The following is a 21,769-nucleotide window of genomic DNA, read 5'->3' as shown; positions in this document are numbered from 1 at the left end:
TTATGGGTTGTATGCTCATAATTTATAATAAACAAATAACTATCACATTTTTTTAAACCAGTGAAAAAAGCAGTTGACCTGGAAAATAAATTTTGTAAAATCAACTTGGCATCAAAACTGGAACTGGAATTAACTCATAAGAAATGAGCTACTTAAATGTAGTTTTACATTGACTTCATGTCATTTGTAGGGCATTGTGTTGCTTTTTTGTGCATGAATTTGTTAGGTTTTTTCTTCTTTTAAAACAAGCAGAAAAAAATGAAAGCTTTTTTTGTATTGTTAAGGCAACAAATTTCAGCATTTTCTACTGATGTCTTCAATCAGAATTGCAGAATTTAAAGGGGATTCTTGTGTTAATGCCAAGAAAAATTCTGATTCATTTGCAGTTGGCCTTTGCCAAAATAGCTTTGCTACTTGGAGATCTGTAGTAAAAGAAGGTGCTACTTGAAGCAGGTGTATTGGTCTAACACATCCTGTCTCATACCCGTGATAAAATACTATAGATGTCTACTTGTGTACTAGAATAGGCTTTTGAACTTAGAGCAGCTCTGTCATTTGAAATAGCACCGAAGAAGTAGTAGAATAGAAGCAGTGAGTTATGTAGAGGTGGTGAGGCGGTGGTGGTAGCAGTAGTAGTAGTGTGGAAACCTCCACCTAACACCCTTAGAATAAACACCTTCTTTCTAAACTAGACTCTGTGTTTAGAGAGCTCTTAAAATTGGCAACATCAACACTTTGAGAAATTCTTAGAGCAAGTTTTTGTCTTCTTCTGTTTTCTTATTTAGCTGAATAGAAATACTTGGTGTGTCTGAGAAGGCATGGCTTTGCCCCATCTTAAACTTCAGTAAGTTTTGCTGTTCAGTGCTCTGCTGTTAATACATTTATCTCTACTGAACAGAAAAACATACTTTACTGTAATGGTTCTTAACATAGTTTGTGATGCTATAATAATCTCCTCCTCCAAATAAACCCTGTTTTCAGGTTGGTAGCAATTGCACTTCTGTACTTGGAACAGGAAGATGCTTTTTGGTGTCTAGTAACAATAGTGGAAGTTTTCATGCCTCGTGATTATTATACTAAGACACTGCTGGGATCTCAGGTATGTGCTCTGCTGGGATAAAGCCTGGTCCTGTACACTGCAGCCAGTCAAAAGCTTTCCTCTGCAACTGTATGATAGGCCCCTTTGAAAGGGGATGGGAGTGGAGTTGACAAAGGTGGGTTCCGGGCACTAGGACCCTTGTTTGGACAAGGACTCTACAGTGAGATAGTTGTTGAGTGTCCTGCTTGGAGCAGTCCTTAACCTCCCTTCCCAATGATAGCTTCACAACCCTGAGCTGTATTAACATTCCTCACATTTGGGGGCATGGTGGTGCTGGGCTTCCTGCTTTCTGGTGATGCTCTGGTCCAGACTTCCTCCTTCAGCCAAGTGTTTGCCCAGCATGTTCTCTGCTCCTGTGCTTCTGCACCAGTGCAGCACTGGTGGCCAGTTCTAGAAACACTCCACCTATGTGTGAGGAGTCCTGTGAGACTGGGGCTGGGTTTAGAGAAGCAGACAAGAGCATTGTGCAGTGGGATAGCTGCGTGTGCTTTGGGTGGATCTAGCTTGGAAGTGTGAGCTAGACAGTCCTGGGTTTCCTGGTTACCTCTGGAAAAACTTACACTTACAGATTGTTAACAGCCTTGCATCGAATAGTGTGCTGGAAAATTGGAACAATAACACCCTATTTGTCATCTCTTTAGGTTGATCAGCGAGTTTTTAAGGATTTATTGAGTGAGAAGCTTCCACGACTGCATGCTCATTTTGAACAATATAAAGTTGATTATACTCTCATCACTTTCAACTGGTTTCTTGTGGTTTTTGTGGACAGCGTGGTTAGTGACATCCTTTTCAAAATCTGGGACTCCTTCCTCTATGAGGGACCAAAGGTGAACTGAATGGACTGAGTTTGTTCATTTGTTAGCTGATAACAAAGTACTGTGGTGTTACTGAGTGCAGCATTAAAGGAGGGTTGTTTTGCAAAACTCCAATTCAAATGACTGGTAGGAACAAAACAAGGGAGGAACTGTGCATAAATAACCATTCAAAACATTTTCCAGCTTTCAGAAATAGGGGCTGGGGCAGGGAAAGGGAGAGAGAGAGATGTGATTGGAGGGCTCAAGCGCAGCCTGTGCGTGAGGAACCCTTGTTGGGAGTTTATAAAGATGATAATGAGGCTCAGTGAATTCTGTACTTACAATGTTGTATATATTTTTATCAGGTAATATTCCGATTTGCCCTGGCACTGTTTAAATACAAAGAAGAGGAAATCTTAAAGCTGCAAGATTCGATGTCTATTTTCAAGTACCTTCGTTATTTCACACGCACCATCCTTGATGCCAGGTGGGTAACTCACAACGGGGTGGCACTGAAAGACTTGTAGTGGGCCTTGGGCGGTGTCTGTCTTGTGGCTTTGGTGTTGTTTTCATCTAGATCCTAATTCAGATATAAACCAGCTAGAGATGCAACTGACTGCTAGGATTTGTCATGAGCACTTTTATCTGGCAGAGACAAATCAGAAGTGACGTAGACTTAAATAATAATTTTTGCGTGTGAATGAGATTACCTTGTGTTAGGTGTTGTATCATGGTAGCAACATGTCAGAATTTCAACCATAGGTGAAGTGTCCCTCTGCATTGCAGATATAGCTTGTTAGTAAAATTTTTATGATAAATAAAAATACATCCTGACTCAAGCATTAAAGATGTGAGCCATGTCCCTTGCAGCTTAGATCTCTTATGCGTGGTTAATGCACAGGCTCCTGCCACACAGATCCAGCTGGTTTTAAGATACTTGGAGGCAGAGAATAAATACAAATTAGATACTTTTCTGGTCTTCAGTCCTTGCATAGGACTTAGAGTTTGTAAATTAGGGTCTAGTGTTTTTAGACTGTAGAGAGCAGCAGGTTAACCTTAAAAAGAAAAGTCATATTGGGATTGATTTAATGTCTGAAAATGTTTTACACATCTTTTGAAGCTCACTAATTTTCAATTTAGAGCAAAATTGTATATTGAAATGTTTATTTTTAATGTAATAAACTTCACATAAATTTAGGCTTATACTTTGAATCCTGCTACAAGAGCTTTATTATCACTTTGTAATTTTTACTTCTTGTGTTTCAGTTTTGACTGGAGAGAAATTAAAGCTGAATAATCTTGTGCTTGAAAGGGATTGCTGGGATTGATGCAGAGAGAAAAAATATTTTTTTTATTCTTAATTCAAACAAAATTTTGATATTTAATCAGAGGTGAAGATATGGCTTTCCATTCCTTTTCCACTTATGGAAATGATGTCTTGATTCTCCTGTCTAAACTTTCTGGTGCTGAAATAACCTGTTTTAAAGAGTTCTAAAATTTCTGAATTTGAACAAAATGAACTAATTAGGGATTATTGGGAGATGAGAAGTCCAAGTGAGGGCAGAATTCAGTGCATCAAAGATATTTGCAATACAAATATGCTCTGTGCTGATCTGTAAGTCTCTGCCATTTGAGGTTTTAAGAGTGGAAGCAGTGCACTGCCACCTAGGAAATATGGATTTGCCTGCTAGGAGTGGCAAGACAGGATTCAAACTGCCTGGTTTCTTATTCTGCCATGTTTGTACAAGTTTTACATCATCAACATTTGAACAGTACAAAAAGACCTAGAATGGGGTCTTTCTTGATACGGACAAAAAATGATCCCATTGTAGAGGAAAAATTCAGAAATACTTATTTGTATAGAATTCATGTATGTTCTGAATGGGTTAAAATCATTCTGCACTGAGTTTCTAAGTTCAAACTCTGTAGTAAGAGGAAGGTCTCTACTGACACATGCACAATTATATTCTAGTTACAGGATGTCACAGCTGGGTTTTTTAGAGCCATAGCATGTTGTGCACAGGTAGAGAAGCTGCTGGAATATGTTCTGTGTGGAAATATCAGGAAATCATTCCTTGATCACTCAAAACTACAAACTTACCATTAAATAAACTGTCCACAGAAGTTTTCTTAATATTTTTTCTGATAATTAAAATAGAGTAAATTAAATACTTCAGTCCTCCTTTTTTCCTTAGTAAACAATGAGATGTTTTTGAATGTAGATCAGCCATAATAGTGTTGGATGCAGTCTTTTTGGACTGATTAGACTGACCAGTTGCTAGGTTTGCTGGGAATACAGAATGGTATGATGCAGTATAACTCTGGAAGGAGGCTGGATCCTCTGTGGCGCTTTGCATTATGCCCTGACAGGTTTGGCTTGACACTGGCCCGGAGATCTCTGTGCTCCAGCCAGCAGAACCCCAGAGCATTCTCATTGTGTTGGAAACTTTGGCTTTTCCATGTCCTGTATTATCCTTATCCACGTTTGTGTTGTCCCTGGCTTTATCTGGTCTCTTAATTGTTAGATTGTCTTGGTTAACTGGAGGGCTGAGTGGTTTGGGATTGAAGGAGCTGCAGTGGGTTCTGTGGAGGAAGTTATCAAATCTGTAACAGGTAACTGGATGTACCAAGTATTCAGTGTAGCCAAGGAAGCTCTGATGACCCAAGTTTATGTCTTCTGCTCAGTGTTTTCAAGGCCGTGATCTCTATAGCAGAGTTTACAGGTGGTTTGGGGAACTCTTGAGCATTTGATTACACTTTATCACTTGAAATAACCTTAAGTCTGAATGCTTTATAGAATTTTCTTGAAATATTGGTAACATCTGAGATGTATCAAGTGTGAAAGAAACCAGAGATATGTGACATATGATAAAAGTTGATATAGATGAAGTTTAAAACTGATTTAAAAGCCCAGCAAATATGAATGATTGTCTTCTACCATTGTGTAATCTTGCAGGAAACTGACTGCTATTGCTTTTGGAGACCTGAACCCTTTTCCCTTACGCCAGATCAGGAACCGCAGGGCCTATCACCTGGAGAAAGTACGCCTGGAGCTGACAGAGCTGGAGGCCATTCGCGAGGACTTCCTGCGCGAGCGAGAGACCTGTGTAGAAAAAAGAGACCTTATTAGTGATGATGAGGAGGATAGCTGAAACTACTTAATATAAACTGTTCTTTGGGATCATGACCAAAGTGAGTTAACCTCCAAAACACTTCATTAACCCTGTCAAACAGAATGTAAACTTGTTGCTTTTGGAAATATGCAGGACAGATTTCCAAATCCCAGCACTTTTAGAAATACCACTTTGTATGGAGGCCAAACACTTCTGTTTACATTTATGTTCATGGAATCATTTGTAGCGCACTTAATATCTGTCTCAGTTTAGTCATTTAGCTGAATTGACAGTTGTTTTCCCACAGTGCACCATTAATGCCTGGATGTGAAACAGTAAGGAAAGTCCATGCTCTGTTACATTCATTGTCATACTGAGTTCAGGGGTTCTTTTAATGCAATCGTGTTTTTTGTAGCGAAGGCTCAATGTGAGAGGACATCATATTTCTTGGATTCAGGTTGGCTTACTCTAGCCATTCTTGAGGTCACTAACCAGACAAGCATGGGGTGGAGATTCATTTGTCTTTTACTAAGTGTCATGCCATGGATCACCAAACAGAACACTTGAATATATGTACTCTAAAGTAAAGATAAAATAAGTACCTATTTTTGTCACTGACTATCAAAACAGTGATAGCAAACACAATTTCTACTTTTCAGGGCAGCTGTGTTGATAAAGATTCCCATTAATGCAAAGGGATTTGTAGATCAAACTCTCTTTAATCAATTTTATTTGTATTCAGTTTTTTGATTGCAATGGTTCAAAAAGGCCACAACCTAACTCTAGATATTATGGAAGAATGGAGTTTGTCACAGGAGTACCATGCTTTAGAAGCTATTTTTTTGTTTATCTGTTGAAGGTTTGTTATGGGGTTTTAATTTTTTGTTGTTTTTCTTCTGTTTTCTTTTAACGCTTCTTCCTCTTTAGGACCTAAGGTGAAATCTTGCTCTTTAAGAAGAGACACAGCATTCTTTCTGCATGATTGTAGAACTATTGTACAATAGTGATAGGCACTGGGTTCATAAAACAAATATTTACCAATCAATCAAAGGAACCTAAAGGTCACAACTTGCACATAGGAACAGAAGATCCTTTTCCAAAATAAAAATGCAATATTCTCCTATGTACTCAGCTTTACTGTGAGTGTTGGATGTGCTTCCTGCAAGACAGCTGTAAGGAGCAACATCTGGGCTGTTGAGCTGTAGTGCTCTGGTATGGAAGTATGACTGGGGACCATTCTCTCTCATTTAGTCACTAGCAGTGCTCATAAATGGTTCTGGGGAGAAGGAGGGGTTCTTTTTTGCTGCCTATTCTCTGGACTTTTGCAGCGTTTTTTTCTTGAACTGTTGGATCTTCAGAGTGTTGGATTGACTATAATGTGTCATGATAAAATGAGGATTCAAATACTAGGCAGCAAATCACGGCTCTGGGGAAGTGGTTAATTGGCAAAAAACAAAACTAATCATTGGGAAGAGTCAAGTACATCAAGCTTGTATTTTGTGTGTTTTGTTTTGGTTTTCTAGAACTAGTAGTACTTTATTGGGTACAATCATGTAATCGTTTTAGTCACCTTAAGTGTATGCAGGGAAAAATCCTGCTTCTGTTTCACAGCACTTTCTAAAAAAAATTATTTTAGATAATGTAGTTGTAGCCTTCTCTAAGTAAGCATATTGTAAGTTAGTTTTTATGGAAGGGAACTATTTAATAGGAGGTGAAGTTGTAACTTAGAAGACTACTTTTGATATAAAATTTATGCTTCCTGTATGACACATAATTTTTACCTAGCCAGCAAATCCTTGCCAATGAGGGACTGATGGTGTGATCGTCTTGATTTATATGTTTCTAGTCTTTTAAAATGCCCCCTAAATTGTCTGTGGTAGGCAGTAGCTGGGGATTTTTTCCAATTCCCTGGTTACTTCTGCTTGTGTATTAGAGGGCAGGGTTTTGATATTATTGCATGTACTGTATTCTTTTCCTACTTAAAATCAGTATTTGAATACAAAAATGGGACCAGGTTTTCTAATTTTCTAGTTACGCTGTCTTGGTTTTGAAAGAGCTGGTCTCTAAATAAATATGTAATGTAGGCTTTTTGTTTGTATGTTTGTTTTAATGTTGTTTTCAAGTGTTAAATGACTTTTTTTTAAGGTGAAGATCTTCCTTTCAGTGACCACAAATGAAATAGTAAGGTGAAGAATTTATATACTTGTATTTAACTCTATTCCTATAATCCATTTTTCTTTGGCTTCAAGCCTTCACTATGAACTAGTCCAGTGACTTCAGGAGATGTTTTCAGGCTGATTGCATTGAAGCGTTTGGTTTGTGAAGATAAAACTAACTTCAAGGCAACAGTTCAGGAAGTTCTTTAGCTGACAAAACACGACCTGCAATATTACAGGAGTAATATCATTAGTATTTGTTAGAGTTGTTCTGATGGTTCAGTTTGTGTGTGCATGTGTTGTTGTGTTTCATTCTATTGAGTTGTTTCCAGTTATACAGTAAAACTAAGTAGCTGTTTCTTCTGCCACGGTGTGACTGTTACCCATGAATGTTAGGAACCCTGTCTGTGCAAGTTGTGTTGTCTCTGGGTATTTTTTCAGCTGACAGATATGAAATGAGTCAATGCTGTTATGCCCGATTTCCCAGCAAGCTGTTGGCTTCATTTTGTTAAGCCTTGTTACTGATTTAGTGATGAGCTAAAAGGTCAAAAAATTGCAGAGGTTTCTCACTTCTGGCCACTAGAAGTCTCCGTGGAACAAAAATAAGATGTGTATAGCAGGAAGTAACATCAAGGGAGCTTGCCTTGCTTGCTGTTGCAAATGTCATTGTGTGACTTAGTTTTCTAGTGGTGCTTAAATCTGGTTATCTTTTAGAGTAGTAACTCATTAGAGACATGCAGGATACACAGGCAGTGTTTAAACCTGATGAAACTAGGCCAGAATACAGTGTGCCTCAGTGGCCTGCCAAAGCTGAACTGCATGGAGCCCAAGACTTTGTGTTTGTGTGTGAACTTCTGCAGTGGCTCATGAGGTTTACCAGTCATGGCACCCAGATAGTGGGCAATTGACCTGTTCAGGCCCATAACAACTGCCAAGGTGATATTTTAACTTCAAGGCCTTGCACATAATGTGCAAAGAGTTCCTCACGCATGGTTCCCAGAATGTGTGATGTAACCCAGACCGCAAAGTTGCATTGTGCGGAATATTCCTCCAGCTCTATTCATGTATGCATGGCTTCCCAGTGAAACTTTTCATTAGCTGTTTAAAAGGGTCAATTATCTTCTGTTAAACAGGCAAAAAATTGGTGCACTACACCTCTAGTTATTAGAACTGCACAGTATTTCAGTTTGACCTGTACATGTGTACAGGTAGTGTTATCACAGTGCTTGGTGTTGTTCTTTTTACCAGCTATGTAATCAATAAAAAGGATTTTTCTGTTGCCCTTTCAGTGTCTTCTGTGAGAGATTCTCCCCTTCCCCTCAGTATTTGTAAACATGGTAAGGTATTTCAGCAGAAAGGGAAATATTTTTTTTTCTTCCATATAAAACATCAGAAATTAATGAATGGTCTTAAATTTGACAGAGTTGTATGTTCGGGCACATAACTGAGAAATGGCAAATTGATTAATTTAATGAAATTGTGTAGCTGTTTAAGTCACTGCTTCCTGAAGTGCCATGTTAAAAATCAGCAATATGCGGTACAAGACATTTGAATCACAAATATAAGTGATGTTATCTTCACAAAGATTGATGTAAAGAAAAAATAAATTGTTTATTACTTTATAGATTGCTCTGGTTCTTCTTTTTTTTCCCCATGTCTGCAGGTGTTATCAGAACAAGCCGGTGGTAGAGCTTGTATTTTTGTCTAATGAGGTCTGAGAGAATCTTTATAAAGAAACATACATGTAAATTTGGCTTTGAAGCATGAAGATGTGAACTATAGACATGTTGTACATAGGTGATGCTGACTGGGTAAACTTGTCATTGGTGTCCTTCATTTCTTGGGAGAAGGTCGGGGGGAGGGAGACAAAATTTGCATGATCGTTCATAGGAATTTTCTGAGTTCACACACTTTCTGGGAAATGTATTTGTATAATATCTCCTGACCCCAAAAGCTTCTTTAGGAGGCTTGGTACTGATGTTCTGACACAGTCTTTTGTCATCAAATAAATAATTTCAGCTGTTTTTAAAATTTAACCAAGCACTCAATTAATTTGGAAATCAAGTCTCAATGTCTGTCTTTCAGATATGAATTTTGCATTTTGGAATTGCTTGATTCCCTTAAAGAGGTTTGAATACCTCAGCTACTTCAGATATGTAACTTAAAACCTAAATGTAAGGGAGGAAAAAATAAGAGTTAGGACATGATTGTGATTGCATATCCAAGCATATCTTTCATAGCAGAGGTGAATAGTACACAGTTCTTGTCCTCTGGCTCTGCTACAGAATGGCAAGCTGTTATAGGAGTAGATATTGGCACAGCTGGAAATCTGTTCAAAGGGGTTACAAATCAGGATAGAGATCAGCAGCTGAGGCAGAACACAACTATGGCCTAAGGACCTCGTGTCCTGTATACTGAAAATTTTAAGTCAGAGAAATAAACAGAAAATTCTGGGAAGAGTGCATGAGCAGCAATGTTCTCACTTGGATACTTGGCATGTTTAGCTTGAGTAGGTTGTGTTGTCCTAAGCAGCTGCTGGGGCCTATAAAGAACAGCTGAGACTCCCCTTCGCTCCTTAAGCTTGAAGCATCTGCTCTCAGTGGGATTGCAATAAGGATGTGTGTGGCTGATGTATGTTGAAAACCTGGTTCCTAAGAAATGCATAACTTGGGATAGACACAGCTGGCCTAGTCTGAACTGAGACCAAACACCTGCAGAGTCTCACTGTGCTCTGGGTGCCTCAGAGATAGAGAACACACTGAATCTGGTATTACAAGGTATCATGTGTTCCTTCTCTGGGATTTTCAGAAGTGCTAAACATAGCTTCCTTATCTGCACCTCCTTGACCTCAACAGAAAGCAGAATCCATGTAGTGCTGAAGCTTTAGGAATTCTCACACATGAAGTATGTTCCCTCAGATAATGAAAAGGAAGGGTGTGCTCTGCCTTGGAAACTCCGCCCCCCTCCCCCTCCCGGAAAATAAGGTAGAAGGTTCAATTAGAATTTAGCAGAGTGGTATTTTCACTGTGATGATCTTCTGTAAAAGTCAATTTGTCTACAGTTTAAGGATGGCCACCTGTAGTGCTTACTTTTCAGAGCATGAGACTAGAAAGCAAAACTCAGGACTATATACTGAATATGATTTTAAAAAACACAATTATTAAAAATATACATCTCCAGTAATTAAAACATTCAATACTAGAATATGCCTGGTAAATTAAGATGACTTTAGCCAACTAAGATTCCCCTAGTCTTGAGTTACTGCATCCTGCCTTTGTCTCTCAAACACAATGTACCTCTGGTGTTTACAAACCAGCTAGGTTGTGCATTGAGTTACCCCTAAGATGTCAGGTTTGACGTTATGAATGGAATCAGTGATGTCTTCAGGCACTGTGATTGGTGATTAAACTGTGGAATAAGCTATTCGCCTGTTTTAAGAAATGTAGGTAGTGTTTTTTTTGGTTTTTAATCCTGGAATTCCCCTTTTGGAACATAAGTATGGGTTTCCTACTTTGTCACTTCTAAAGGAGCCTTGCAAATGCATGGCTGCAGTGTTTGCTAGTGCTGCCTGCATGAAACTCTGCTCAGGTTTGGGTTTTCTTTTCTGTTCCTGTCCTGTTCCTGTATGCAGATAAAGGCTTTTACCTTCATCCAAAGATGTTACAAAGAAGTATTGAGACAGTGTTTTAAGGGTCAATAACTACAGAACCGTGAAAGAGCAACATCCTACTTGGGCAGAACCTGTATTTGGTTCTGCTGCCCGGTGAGGTGTGGGAACCTGTGCTGTTCTTTGTCACAGTGGTTTCTTGAAACAATGGGCAATTTCACTGGGTAAGGGTGGGTTTCAGACCACGCAGTAACCACTCTAAGCTTGTGTTTCAGCTTGTATGGAATACAGAAACAAGGCTTACACAACTTAAGTGCTTCTCTCCATTGGACTGGCCCAGATTGATATATCTGCATCCCATCAGGGTCAGTGCAGGGCTGGCACAGTCGGGGTGGTCCTGGGTGTTCCCGAGGCTACCATCGCCCCACACTCCCATGCACACAGCGTTGCTGCGGCCGGGGCGATTGTTGCGGAGTTCCTGCGGCAGCCCCTCGCCCTCTCCTCCCGGGGCTGCCCTGGGCGGAGCGCGGAGCCGGGCCCCTCCTTCCTCCGGGCCTGGGGCGGGCAGGGCGCCGCGGCTCCTCCGCCCGGCACAGCCCTTCTGCCCCGTCAGCCTCCGCCCTGCTCGGCCAGGCCAGACCCTGCGCTTTCCGGGAGCCCGGGGGACGCGGTAAGTGCGCGCTGCCCCCTCAGCCGGCGGCGCTCTCTGCAGGTTCCCTTCTCCGTGTTCTTCTGGGTCCGTCCCTTACGCTGAGCCGCCCTCAGGACGCTCCCTCTCCTTGTCCCTCCTGTGCCGCGGTTCAGGGGCTGAGGTGTCGCGGCTGTGCAGCTCCTCTGGCCGGGGGGCTCCGGGGCTGGTGGCGGGTCCCTCCCACGGGGCCGGCGGGGTGTGGACCCTCGGCCTCTTCACGGTGTCTGCCACTGGCTCTGCGTGTGTGCCCGCAGCCGCCAGCCAGGGGTAAAGGCAGCTCCCCGCAGCACCTCCTCCGCCAGCAGCTGTTCTTTATCCCCGAGCAGGTCCCACAGGGGCCGGGCAATGCAGCGGTTCCAGAAGCGCCCCTTTTGGTGTTACGCGCCGCTCGGTCTGTCGCTGTTCCTTGTCCGAGGCCATCGGGTACGGTTGGTCCGGGGTTCAGGCTCAGCTTGCTGCCAGCGCTCAGCGAATGCTGTGCAACTTTCATAGGTTGCCCGCAAGTTTCTTTCTGCCTTTTCCCTCAAACAGCTTCACTTGGCTTTCTTTGCATCTGTTCCAGAGCCAGTGAGCCGGGGGTCTTGGAGCAATACAGTACGGTATAGTGGACTGGTTTGGCCTGGCCTGCATCCTTCTGGAGGACAGTCAGGAAGAAAGATGTGAGTTAGAGGGCAAAAACCTCTGGCAATTTCTCTTGCTTTGGCTGATCAGTCACCAGCTGCAAAAGGACCAAAATCGTAGTGCTCACCTGCTTAATGCGTGAGGGGAAAGCTCAATTCTGACTGTCTTCTGAAACATCAGCTGGTGTAAGACTTTTCTGTGCCTTTTAATTGCTTGTGCAGGAAACACGGATCGCAGAGGCAAGGTCCCCTTGACTTTGGGACGGTGATATGAGTTATGTGCAGCAGTAATCCTTGAAGGTGCCTCATGGACAGAGAGCAGGGTTCTGCTCATGCCAGCATGCCTGGCATTGAGGGCTTCCCCTGTGCACTGAGTGTCCAGGCTGTGCTCCCACCCAGCTCAGCACTCAGGCACGCCGGGCTTTGGGATCCCAGGCCTTGGCTGGGAGCTGGGTAGCTGGAATTAGCTGCAGAGCCAATGTGGTTGGTACGTGTGCTTGAAGCAGAGGCTTGGAAATACAGTCTTGGGTCATTCGCCACCCATGTAATTACTGCACGGTAAATTTGGGAACTCAGAAAAGAAGCCCTTCAGAGTTAGTGGCAGGAGCAGTGATTCTATAATGGGGCTGAATTGCTTAGATGCTGGGTGTGTTTCGTGGTTTTTTTAATAGACACACAGGTAGTAATAGTTGCCTCAATTTCCTGGCAGAAAACAATTTAGGCTGCCTTTGTTTTCTGACAGGATAATGTTTCAGTGAATATAAGAGTTTGCTGAAATTAACAGAACTTTTACCCTCTGCTTATTTGAACACTTGGGTTGTTTGGGTGGTGGTTTTTTTTTTTTTTTTTGTTTTTTTTTTTTTTTTTTTTTTTTTTTTTTTTGTTTTTTTTTTTTTTTTTTTGTTTTTTTTTTGTTTTGTTTTGTTTTTGTTTTTTTTTTTTTTTCTTCTTTTTCTTTTTGTTTCCTGTTGAAATTGCTTAGTCTTTTGTGGGATAAAAGAGAACGAAAGGTGAAAAAAGGAATGAAAGTGAAAGAAGAGAATACTTTAATGCTTATAAAAATCTATTTAGTTTTAGCATAAAACTAGAAGAAATATAACTTTGTTTAAAGATTTTGTTGGGTTTTTTTTTTCCCAGATCATTAATTTAAAACAGTCTGGTTTTGATTCTAAATTGGTTTTGGTCATTTTTCAGTTTTGTAAAACAGTTCATATGGGAAGTTTTTACTTTGATCTGTTCCAGTGAGTTTGGGATTTTGGCTTAGTGTAACTAATGTTTTCTAATATAAAAGCATGCCACAGAGAATACTTCTGAGTTTGGCAAAAGATTTAATGATTCAGCTCATGTCAGGTGTACTTGAGAAAGTCAGATTATTCAACTGTTACTTCAGTCTCTTGAAACAGGTTTCCTTAGGACAGAAGAAACCCTAAAGAAAAAAAAAAAAAAAAGCAAGGCTGTAGGCAAGGGAAGTGGTCCAACAGTTTTGTTCTCACCTCTGATTTCTGTATTCTGCACTTGTTCACTGGTGGGTGGACATTTTTCATGGATTTGACAGGTATAAACCAGTCACTGATTGTCACATAATTTGGTAATGACAGGCTCATAACGTGCAGGGAGAACTTCATTAGAGGAGAGATAGAGACCTTTCTTCTGCTCCTCTTGAGAGACATTCTGTCACTCTCTACAGAAGAGAGGGTTTCTGTAGATTAATGTCCTTTGTATACAGCACAAGCTGCACTAAAAAGGCCTTTCTGTACTGCAATAAGAATGTCTTTATCCAGGGGTTGTACTGATGTAAAGTATGTGTGTGTAAATATATGCCTTAAATCACAGTGGGAAACTGTGATTTCTTAGGGTAAATATGATCCTGTTTTATGGTAGGGCAGAGTTTAGGAAGAATGTGAAGAGATGAGGCAGGACACGTTTCTAGTGCCTGAAACTGCCATCTCAGAGCTTGTAACCTATTTCTGGGTTTGTTACAGCTTTGTTCCTTGTCTGTAGTAAAATCATTCACACAGGATAAGCAATACTTTGCTGCCTTGTGGTATTCGGCCTGCATTAAGGAGAGTTGGATACAGCAAAAAAAGGTCAAGTATTATGTTCTTATACTAAACTATATATACTATACTGTACTATGGAGTACCATTATGGAAACACAGCAATATAAATGCTGAGTAGAAGCTGGCCTTCATATGAAAATGCTCACTGTGAGGAGGAGGAGGAGGGGAGATGCCTCTGAACTGTTAGCATAAGGTGCGCATGAGGAAAAAAAGTTGGTTGTTGCTCTTTCCCCAGATCCTAAACAACTTTTTTGTCTTGAGTCCAAGGTGAATGTCTGTCCATCTCTAATTCTGCCTGCCTTCACTGACTACCATAAGAAAAATCACTGCCTGACTAGAAAAAAATTAATTTTCTCATTCCTGCTTTGATGTACTTGTGCTTTGTACTTGTAAGTGGTGTCCAACAAAAACGCTGTAGTACAAGAAATCTTTGAAAGTGAAATGACCTTAGTTTCCTAAGGTGAACGTATATTGTCTGAGAAGGGTAACATTCATGCTTGTGAATGGCACTTCTATTTCAGATGAATTTTAAACATGTGAAGGCTATCTTTTATGGGCTTACCCCTTTGTGCTGTGCCGATGACAGTTGCTTTGGGTCATCAAGTGCATGATCTATTTTGGGCATTTGTTAAGTATGACTGTTGGGTGAAAGCCAGGGAGAGATGTCTGTGGAAGGCAGGATAGGATAACATGAAGTGATAGACTTGGGAAACACCAACACATCAGAGATATCACTGGGGGTCTGAACACTGTGCAACAGTTTTGTCTTCAGCCTTCAGAAGCAAAGCTCTGGACTTGAATGGGTCCTTTGTAGGTGATTGAACTTACTGCTTTGACCTCTGCAGAAATGAGTGTAAGTTGAGAGGTCAGCAGAAGGTATGAGAATTTCCTGGTTATTTTTGCATGGATTCTATGCAGCTGCAGAATCAGCTGTGTTCTTTGCAGGATACTGGGAAATGAGTCAACTTGTCAATCAAACATTAAGTGACTGTGTTCACAGATGCATTTTGGGTGGGTTCCCCACTTTCAAAGCAATCTTTTTAACTTGCTCTTCTAAATGGCAATGAACTCTTTCTTAAAACAACGACTTTTCAGGTGTGTTTGGATTAACGTTTATGACCATGTACCTTGGATTCTGATGAAGGGAAATAGTCAGCTTGAGGGATTTACAGTCTTTGGGCAAATCTCAGCAGCATCTCTTCTTACCTGGACATTTACCTGTACTTGACTTTTGCATGTGGTCAGAGTGTAATTTTGCAATTCAGGGTGAGTGAAAGGTTTGGGGTTTTCAGCAAGGCTTGACTTTGTCCTTTGCTTGCTTTTTTGAAGTCTGTGAAGGCTGAATGCAGCCAACACTTCAGAAAATTCTGCTTTGAACAATAGCAAGCAATATTATATAAACTTAGTAAGGAGCAAATAGCTCAGAAATGCCCTCATTCTTATAAATATGACTCAAGCATTTATTGACTGTAGTGTCAACCTCTGAGCAATAGTGCTCAGTGATCTTTTGGTGAGATTATAAAAGGTTACTTGAGGAATATTTCAAGTATTCTTCACTATGTATAAATCACTTGGTAATTTGCTTACAAAGTGAAATTTGAGTTGCTTATTTTCATTGAGAAGTAAAATAGACATTGTCATCCCAGGTATGAACGTGGTTTTGGGAAGGAAATTATTGAGCAACAGAGTTAACAAGACAGTTCACCTGGCTTCACCTTGAAAAACTATGAAAGTATCAGCAAAGCCAGGATAGAAAGTGGAAAAATAACAATACATATTGCAGTGCATCATGCTCACAAATGCAAGTGTTGGTTTCTACAATGTATTTTAATAGTGTGGTGGTTACCCTGGGCTTCAGTGTCACAACCTGTGTGGTTTCTCTCGTTTGCCTTGGGTAGCCTAACAAGAGAGATCATTGCTAAAGCTCTGTTACACAGGAGGACAAGGGAGGCACGATTTTCTCCATTATGGAGTTTTGAAACTGGGGTTTGAGCAGGTTTGTTAATAGAAATGCAGCAGCCTCAGAGCCCTTGAGCCATTTCATGTGCAGTGAAGACCTCCAGTAGTGCTGCTCTCAAGAGCATGTGAGGGGTGCCTTTCATCTCCCTCTCCTCCGCTGAGGGTGTGTTTGGATCATGTGCCAGATGCATGTCAGTCATGTCACACCACAGCATGCCTGTCACCCTAGAGATGCTCAGACACACACCTTCAGAGAGCACAGATCACAGTTCTGATGTATAACTAAAATACTCGTCTGACAGTGGTGAAGCTGTGGCTGTAAGCATTGATGTAGTAGCCCTTCTGCTTGACTTAAAGCAATCAAGAATTTTTCTCCTGATGTGTAGGTTTTGCTAACATTAACTAAAAATATGTATTTATGCAGAAGTGCTAGGAGACTTTCTGTTCCTTGAAATAATAGAAGGAGTGTATTTGGAAAAGAATTGATACCCATGTATTAGAAGCCAGTGGTTTGTAAAAAGGGTTGGGGCAAAAAAAGCAACCAATCTTTTTTCTGAGGTGAGTGAATGATGACAGCTTGGGTGTGTATTGAGGAATTGTTAGATTTTTACAATGTATTTTCTGTGTACCATACCTGCTTTTGTTGGAGAAAAATCTTCAAATTGTGTACCTTTCAGTTTGACAGGAATACTGCAATTGCTCTTTGATACTTAGTCCTCTTTTATAGGTCTGCTGAATCTTCTTGCAACACTGAATTGAATTTATTTCTAAAGAATCAAAATAGAGCTTTGTTTGCTTGTGAAATATGCTTCGCAATATGCACCAGTCAGATGCCAATGACTGCAATTTAAAAATATGCAGGAGCTGTATAGAGATACAGAACTTGCAAATCCCCAGTGCATCTGCAGGAAGCAGCATCTGGGAGTCATAAAGCAAAGCACATTACAATGACAAGATATGCTGTTGAGTGTAGAGTTGTGTGAGAATAACTATATGTCTCAATGTAGTTGGATTTTATTGTGGTACTAGAAGCCTTACAGCTCTTCTACATGTTCTGATCTAAACAATGGATATTTGAGCCATTTGGCATAGTGCCAGTGTTCATCTCCACAGAGAACAACAAATAGGTCATGACCTGGCCAATTATTTCTTTCACATCTATTCTGTTACCATAACATACATTGTTGTGGAGGTGTATCCCAAGGAATAATGTGAGTTCTCATCTTCTCCTCATCCAGAAGCAGCCCAGCATAATGCACAGATGGTCCAACTGCGAGGATTGTATTTTCAGAGCTCAAAGAGATTATCAGATTAAAAGATTGTGTTCAGGAAACAGACTGCACAGTTATACAAAGTAACACCTGCAGCAGATGCTGCTGCTGTTCTTCTCATTTGAAACATCTACTGTGTGTGGTAGAAGATGTGCTGAAAGCTCTGGAGAGGGAATCACAGCACTTTTTCCCAGCAGCAGTTCAAATGTCTGTCTGCTGTGTACTTCTGCCTGAGTGCTTCAGGAGCACTGCCTGACCTGAGAAAAAGGAAGCTCTGACTCCTGGTCTCTCTGTCTCAGGATCTGTCTGAGGGAGTCTGTAATGCTAACTCTCATGCTGATTCTCTTTAGTGTAGTGTAGAGGCTTTATTGTCCAGAACTTTGTCAAATTATTAATTAATTAATTTTCCTTTTATCATGTTTGTGTTTCTTGGTGTGTTCTGTACTTCTAGTTAGGTGTATTCTTGGGTATGTCAGTGATGGCCAAGTATCTCCTTCACTTAAAGGTGCTCATCTCTTTCCAGATTTGAACCCTCACTCTTTGGCTGAGATTGATGAATTAGTTATTTTGATTATCAGTGGTAACTTTGGCCATGAATGAGCTGCAATGGATCCAAAGTGCCTATACCACAAATGTGTATTACTGAGACTTAGCCTCTTGCAAAATGCAATGAAATATCATTCTTCATTAATATTCTAGTTGCATCATCCTTGAGCATCAATGAAAGACCAAGTATGGCTTTCTTCAAGCAACAGAAGGTGGAGGATGTTTACGAAATTGGCGAAGAGCTGGGAAGGTAAGGTCATACTGGTGACACCACATGATTGTAAAAGCTGACACATGTGGATATTTGCTACTTTATTCTATGTGATAGCCTAGATCAGTTACAATATACTACAATAGCAACACACATAACATAGACTGCACTTTGGATGGGACTTTTTTGTAGTTCTTTGTTGTTTTTTTTTTCTTTAGATTAAATGTGCTTATTATTTTTCCTGTTTCTTTTCTTGCAACTAGGACAACAAAAGGTATGTTTGCATTGTCTTATGTAGATAGGTGTCACCTGTGTCTGTGCTTTAGACTTGAGTTCACATGTCTGTTCTTGGAGCCACCTGGGAACCTGGAGCCTGTGGTGCTGTTGCTTTCACTTGTCCTGTTGTTTTGAGCAGCACCCCACAGCACTGTTGTTTTCAGCTGGCTCCAAGCACTGACATCACATGTTCGTTCATATGTGCCTGCAAAAAAATGTGCATGTATTCCTGAAAAGCTTTGCCTCTTAAATCTTCAGCTCGGACTGGTTAATGCTTGTATATAGTTTTTAATGTATAAAGGTTTATCCACAGGTATTAATTATAGGTGTAATTACCAACTGTTACCATGCTTAACCATGAGCACCTGCTTAAACACTGCTGGGTTTGTGGACTGGATACCACAGGACTCCCCCAGTCACTGAGCAACACACAGTGCTCTAGTGAGGATGGCTTGTTTTCCGTTCTGTGTCCAACCCTCTAATGTTTTTTGTTTTAATATGCAAATAGCTAAATTAGGGCTATACACAGGTTGGCTTCTTTCCCAATGTCTGGCAGTTGGTCTTGATAAATGACTGTGTATGTGCCATCACCCTTTTTTAAGGGCCAGTAATGAGTTCCATTAAAACACTTCAGTTGATGCCATGTCCCTGCCAATTTTTTTTTTTCACTCTCAGCTATTTAATCTTTAGAGTTATTGAGAAGACTTCTTTTAAGGGGAGAAGGGTTGAGGTTGGTTTTCCATTCCCTTCCTTCTCAGGAAGGCCATAACTATTAAATTTTCTATGACTGCTTACTTTTAAGTATTGCCTAGTACTGAGAGTATCAGTCTGACAGTGAAAACCTGATAACAGTGAGCAGTAAAGAAATTCACTGTGTGTGTATGCAGGGTGTAAGAGGCATGCTTTTTAATCTAGGAGGCCCTAGGTTAAACAGTCAAACTACTAAAATGAGAAACTGAAGATTGAGTATATTATTTTTACTTTGGTTTCTGAATTGGTTTTGGGAATCTTTTGAGATTATGAGCATCATTCTCCAAGCTGATGGATATTGGGGATTTTGAATGGAGAAGTGTAGCTGAAACAATCCGGCAAAGGCCAGCCATTGCTGCTTGAATCAGCCTGAAAGGCTGGTCAAGGTTTGTATGGTCACAGCAGCCCTCCTCCTCTTCAGGCTGCATGTATAATGTCACACTGTCTTAGTCAGTGTATTTTCACTTTCAGGTTTTGTGTGTTAAATGTGCAGTGTCACCTGGGTTGTCATGGTTCTTTATCTCTGAGCAGTAACTACTGATATGGTATCTTGCTTTGCTAGAAGGAAGTTAACATGCTGGACAGATTCCAGTGACTGATCTTTTCCAATACTGACGGAGGCCTTAAGAACCTGTAGATTTTATTAGTTCAGTTTGCAACAAGCTGTTAGTTACTGCCAGCTAGAGGTAGGTTAAAGGATTCATATTATTATCGTTCTGCCAGCAGAAATCACAAAACAAATGTTTTCAAACAGCATCGGTGAAGAGTCTGTCCTGTTCTTGTCCTGCTCACGTTGTTACTTCTTAAGAACAAAACTAGTTGTTAACGTAGGCCTAGTGCTTGTTCTAGCTGGGATTCACCCGTGAGATAAAATAGAGGCTCACTGACAGAGTCAGCACCTCTTTATCTGATAGTCTTTGCACAGCACTCAGGAAAGGATGCTCCCACCACAGACTGCAAAGGCTGAACTCTCTGGTCTGGTGATGAAAGGAGGTACTTCCTGTCATTGTGGGTAGTATTGAGGGTGACCACAGCAAAGCTCCCCAGCTGCAGCCGCGTAAAGCCCTGTACATGTAGAGTGTGGGTGGGCACAACCCAGCCAGATCATCCTCAGAGTCTCTGCAGAGCTGGAAGCAGCTCGCATGAAGTTTTCAATGTGGTTGTCTCATGTGCCAAGGCAGAGGTGTCAGAGAAGGCATTTTGCAGAGGAGAGAGCAGGTTTTCCGTGGCTGTAGCTGTGTGCTCTGACCAGCTGCCTAGCTCCAACATTCCCTCAGTCTTTCAAATATTAATCTTATACCAACCTCTGTTGCTCAACTTCTCCAAAGGGTACACACAGGGAGCAATCTGTCAGGTATGTGGCATTAGAGACAACTTGCTGATGGCCTTGTTCATTACAGCAGCTCTGTTTGGGAAGCTTAGCGTGGCCTATGCTGAATGTGTGCAATACTTCAAATATACAAATATAATTGCATTGCTTCTCTCAAGATAGTATCAGTCGCTTTCAAGTCTGTGGAGACTGAGGTTCTCTAGCCGTAGCTGAAAGGAAGGTTAAAAAGAAGACTCTCTAGCAGATTTCAACATTATAAAGAAATAATACAGGTTTAACAATTTGGGCTGTTTTGAGAAGGGTCCTGGCCTAAGCCATTTGCAGGGATGTTAATGATGTGCCAAATCAGTGGAAATACTCCTTGAAAAATGTGAAGAAGTGAAGACTAATTTGTCTTCTTGGGAATATGCAGCAGGTGAAATAACTTCTGGTTCAATTAAGGGCAGAGTAGGCCCACAGAAAGAAGAACTGCCCTGCTGGGCAAGGGATATAGTTTCCAGGAGAGTGGCAGCAAAAAAGCTCACTGGAAAGCCTTTAATATAATGTTTCAGTTGTTGTGTTTTGGATGAGTGGTTGTGGCTCACTGAACAAAAATATTACATGAACATGCAGGAGCCCTTTCCTGCTCTAGTAGCAAACACTGATGGTGGTGGTAGGTACTGGAATTTGAGATGTGCAGTGTGATTTATAAAAGGATGTACCATAGAGTCATTAATCTATTACCTAAATGTGGTGCCAGCCAGTCTGTGAGAGCTGTTGACATTTGTGACTTCTGGGCAGTGTCACTGTTGCATATCAAGCTGGGGCTGAGGCTAGGAAATGTCATGGAGCTTTTCCCAAAGTGTTTTGTGACAGTGCCCATTGAGAAAGTGTGTTCCTGCAGGGTGGTGTGGGCCTGGCACTGCTGTCCTGGCCAGTGTCCAGCTGCTCCTGCAGCTCAGCTCTGCAGCATGCAAGGACTCACAGTTGACAGAGAAAAACAGACAAACCTTGGAGTGATATTTCTGGTCATGGAAGTCTCCCCCTTTGCCTTCACTGTTTTTCTTTCACTGTAGGGAAGGGGCTCTACCTTCCTCCACAGTGTGGGCCAGCCTTACCACCTGCTACTACAGTTTCTTGCCTGTCTCCATAACTGGGAACTGTGCTCATCCCCCATCTCCTGGGCCAGTCAATGCCCTCATGCAGAAAATAATCACTGTGATTTTTGTTGATTAGTTTGGGCATAATTGAGCCTCCAGCTTCTCAGTCCCTGCTGACCTGGGCAGGGGTTTCATGGTTAAAGCAAA

The 21,769-nt window shown here is 41.1% G+C and overlaps 2 protein-coding genes across 6 annotated transcripts in view; both read left to right on the top strand.

Moving 5' to 3' along the window:
* TBC1D2B (TBC1 domain family member 2B) overlaps window positions 1-8,757 on the top strand; it is a gene marked incomplete at its 5' end in the record, with an annotated part of 31,251 nt that extends 22,494 nt beyond the window's left edge. For 2 of the 3 annotated variants that reach the window (XM_083871158.1, XM_083871160.1), the window contains 4 exons: window positions 982-1,099; window positions 1,741-1,926; window positions 2,259-2,380; window positions 4,850-8,757. In XM_083871158.1, coding sequence (XP_083727284.1) covers window positions 982-1,099; window positions 1,741-1,926; window positions 2,259-2,380; window positions 4,850-5,045 — 622 coding nt within the window. In that variant the 3' untranslated portion in view covers window positions 5,046-8,757. The remainder of the gene's footprint in view (window positions 1-981; window positions 1,100-1,740; window positions 1,927-2,258; window positions 2,381-4,849) is intronic. The other variant, XM_083871159.1, reaches the window with a different exon arrangement.
* A 2,576-nt stretch (window positions 8,758-11,333) lies between these two features.
* The window catches only part of DAPK2 (death associated protein kinase 2), a 44,048-nt gene continuing 33,612 nt past the window's right edge, over window positions 11,334-21,769 (top strand). For all 3 annotated transcript variants that reach the window (XR_014591072.1, XM_083871000.1, XM_083870999.1), the window contains exons 1-3: window positions 11,334-11,439; window positions 12,023-12,119; window positions 18,070-18,166. Coding sequence is in view for 2 of the 3 variants with exons in the window: in XM_083871000.1 (XP_083727126.1) it covers window positions 18,105-18,166 (62 nt within the window). In the remaining variant the exon portion in view is untranslated. The remainder of the gene's footprint in view (window positions 11,440-12,022; window positions 12,120-18,069; window positions 18,167-21,769) is intronic.

The sequence above is a fragment of the Zosterops lateralis genome (assembly GCF_965231275.1).
Source record: "Zosterops lateralis genome assembly, chromosome: 13".
Taxonomy (NCBI): Eukaryota; Metazoa; Chordata; class Aves; order Passeriformes; family Zosteropidae; genus Zosterops; species Zosterops lateralis.
Note: the sequence above shows the minus strand (reverse complement) of the source record. Positions and strands in the feature narration are given on the sequence as shown.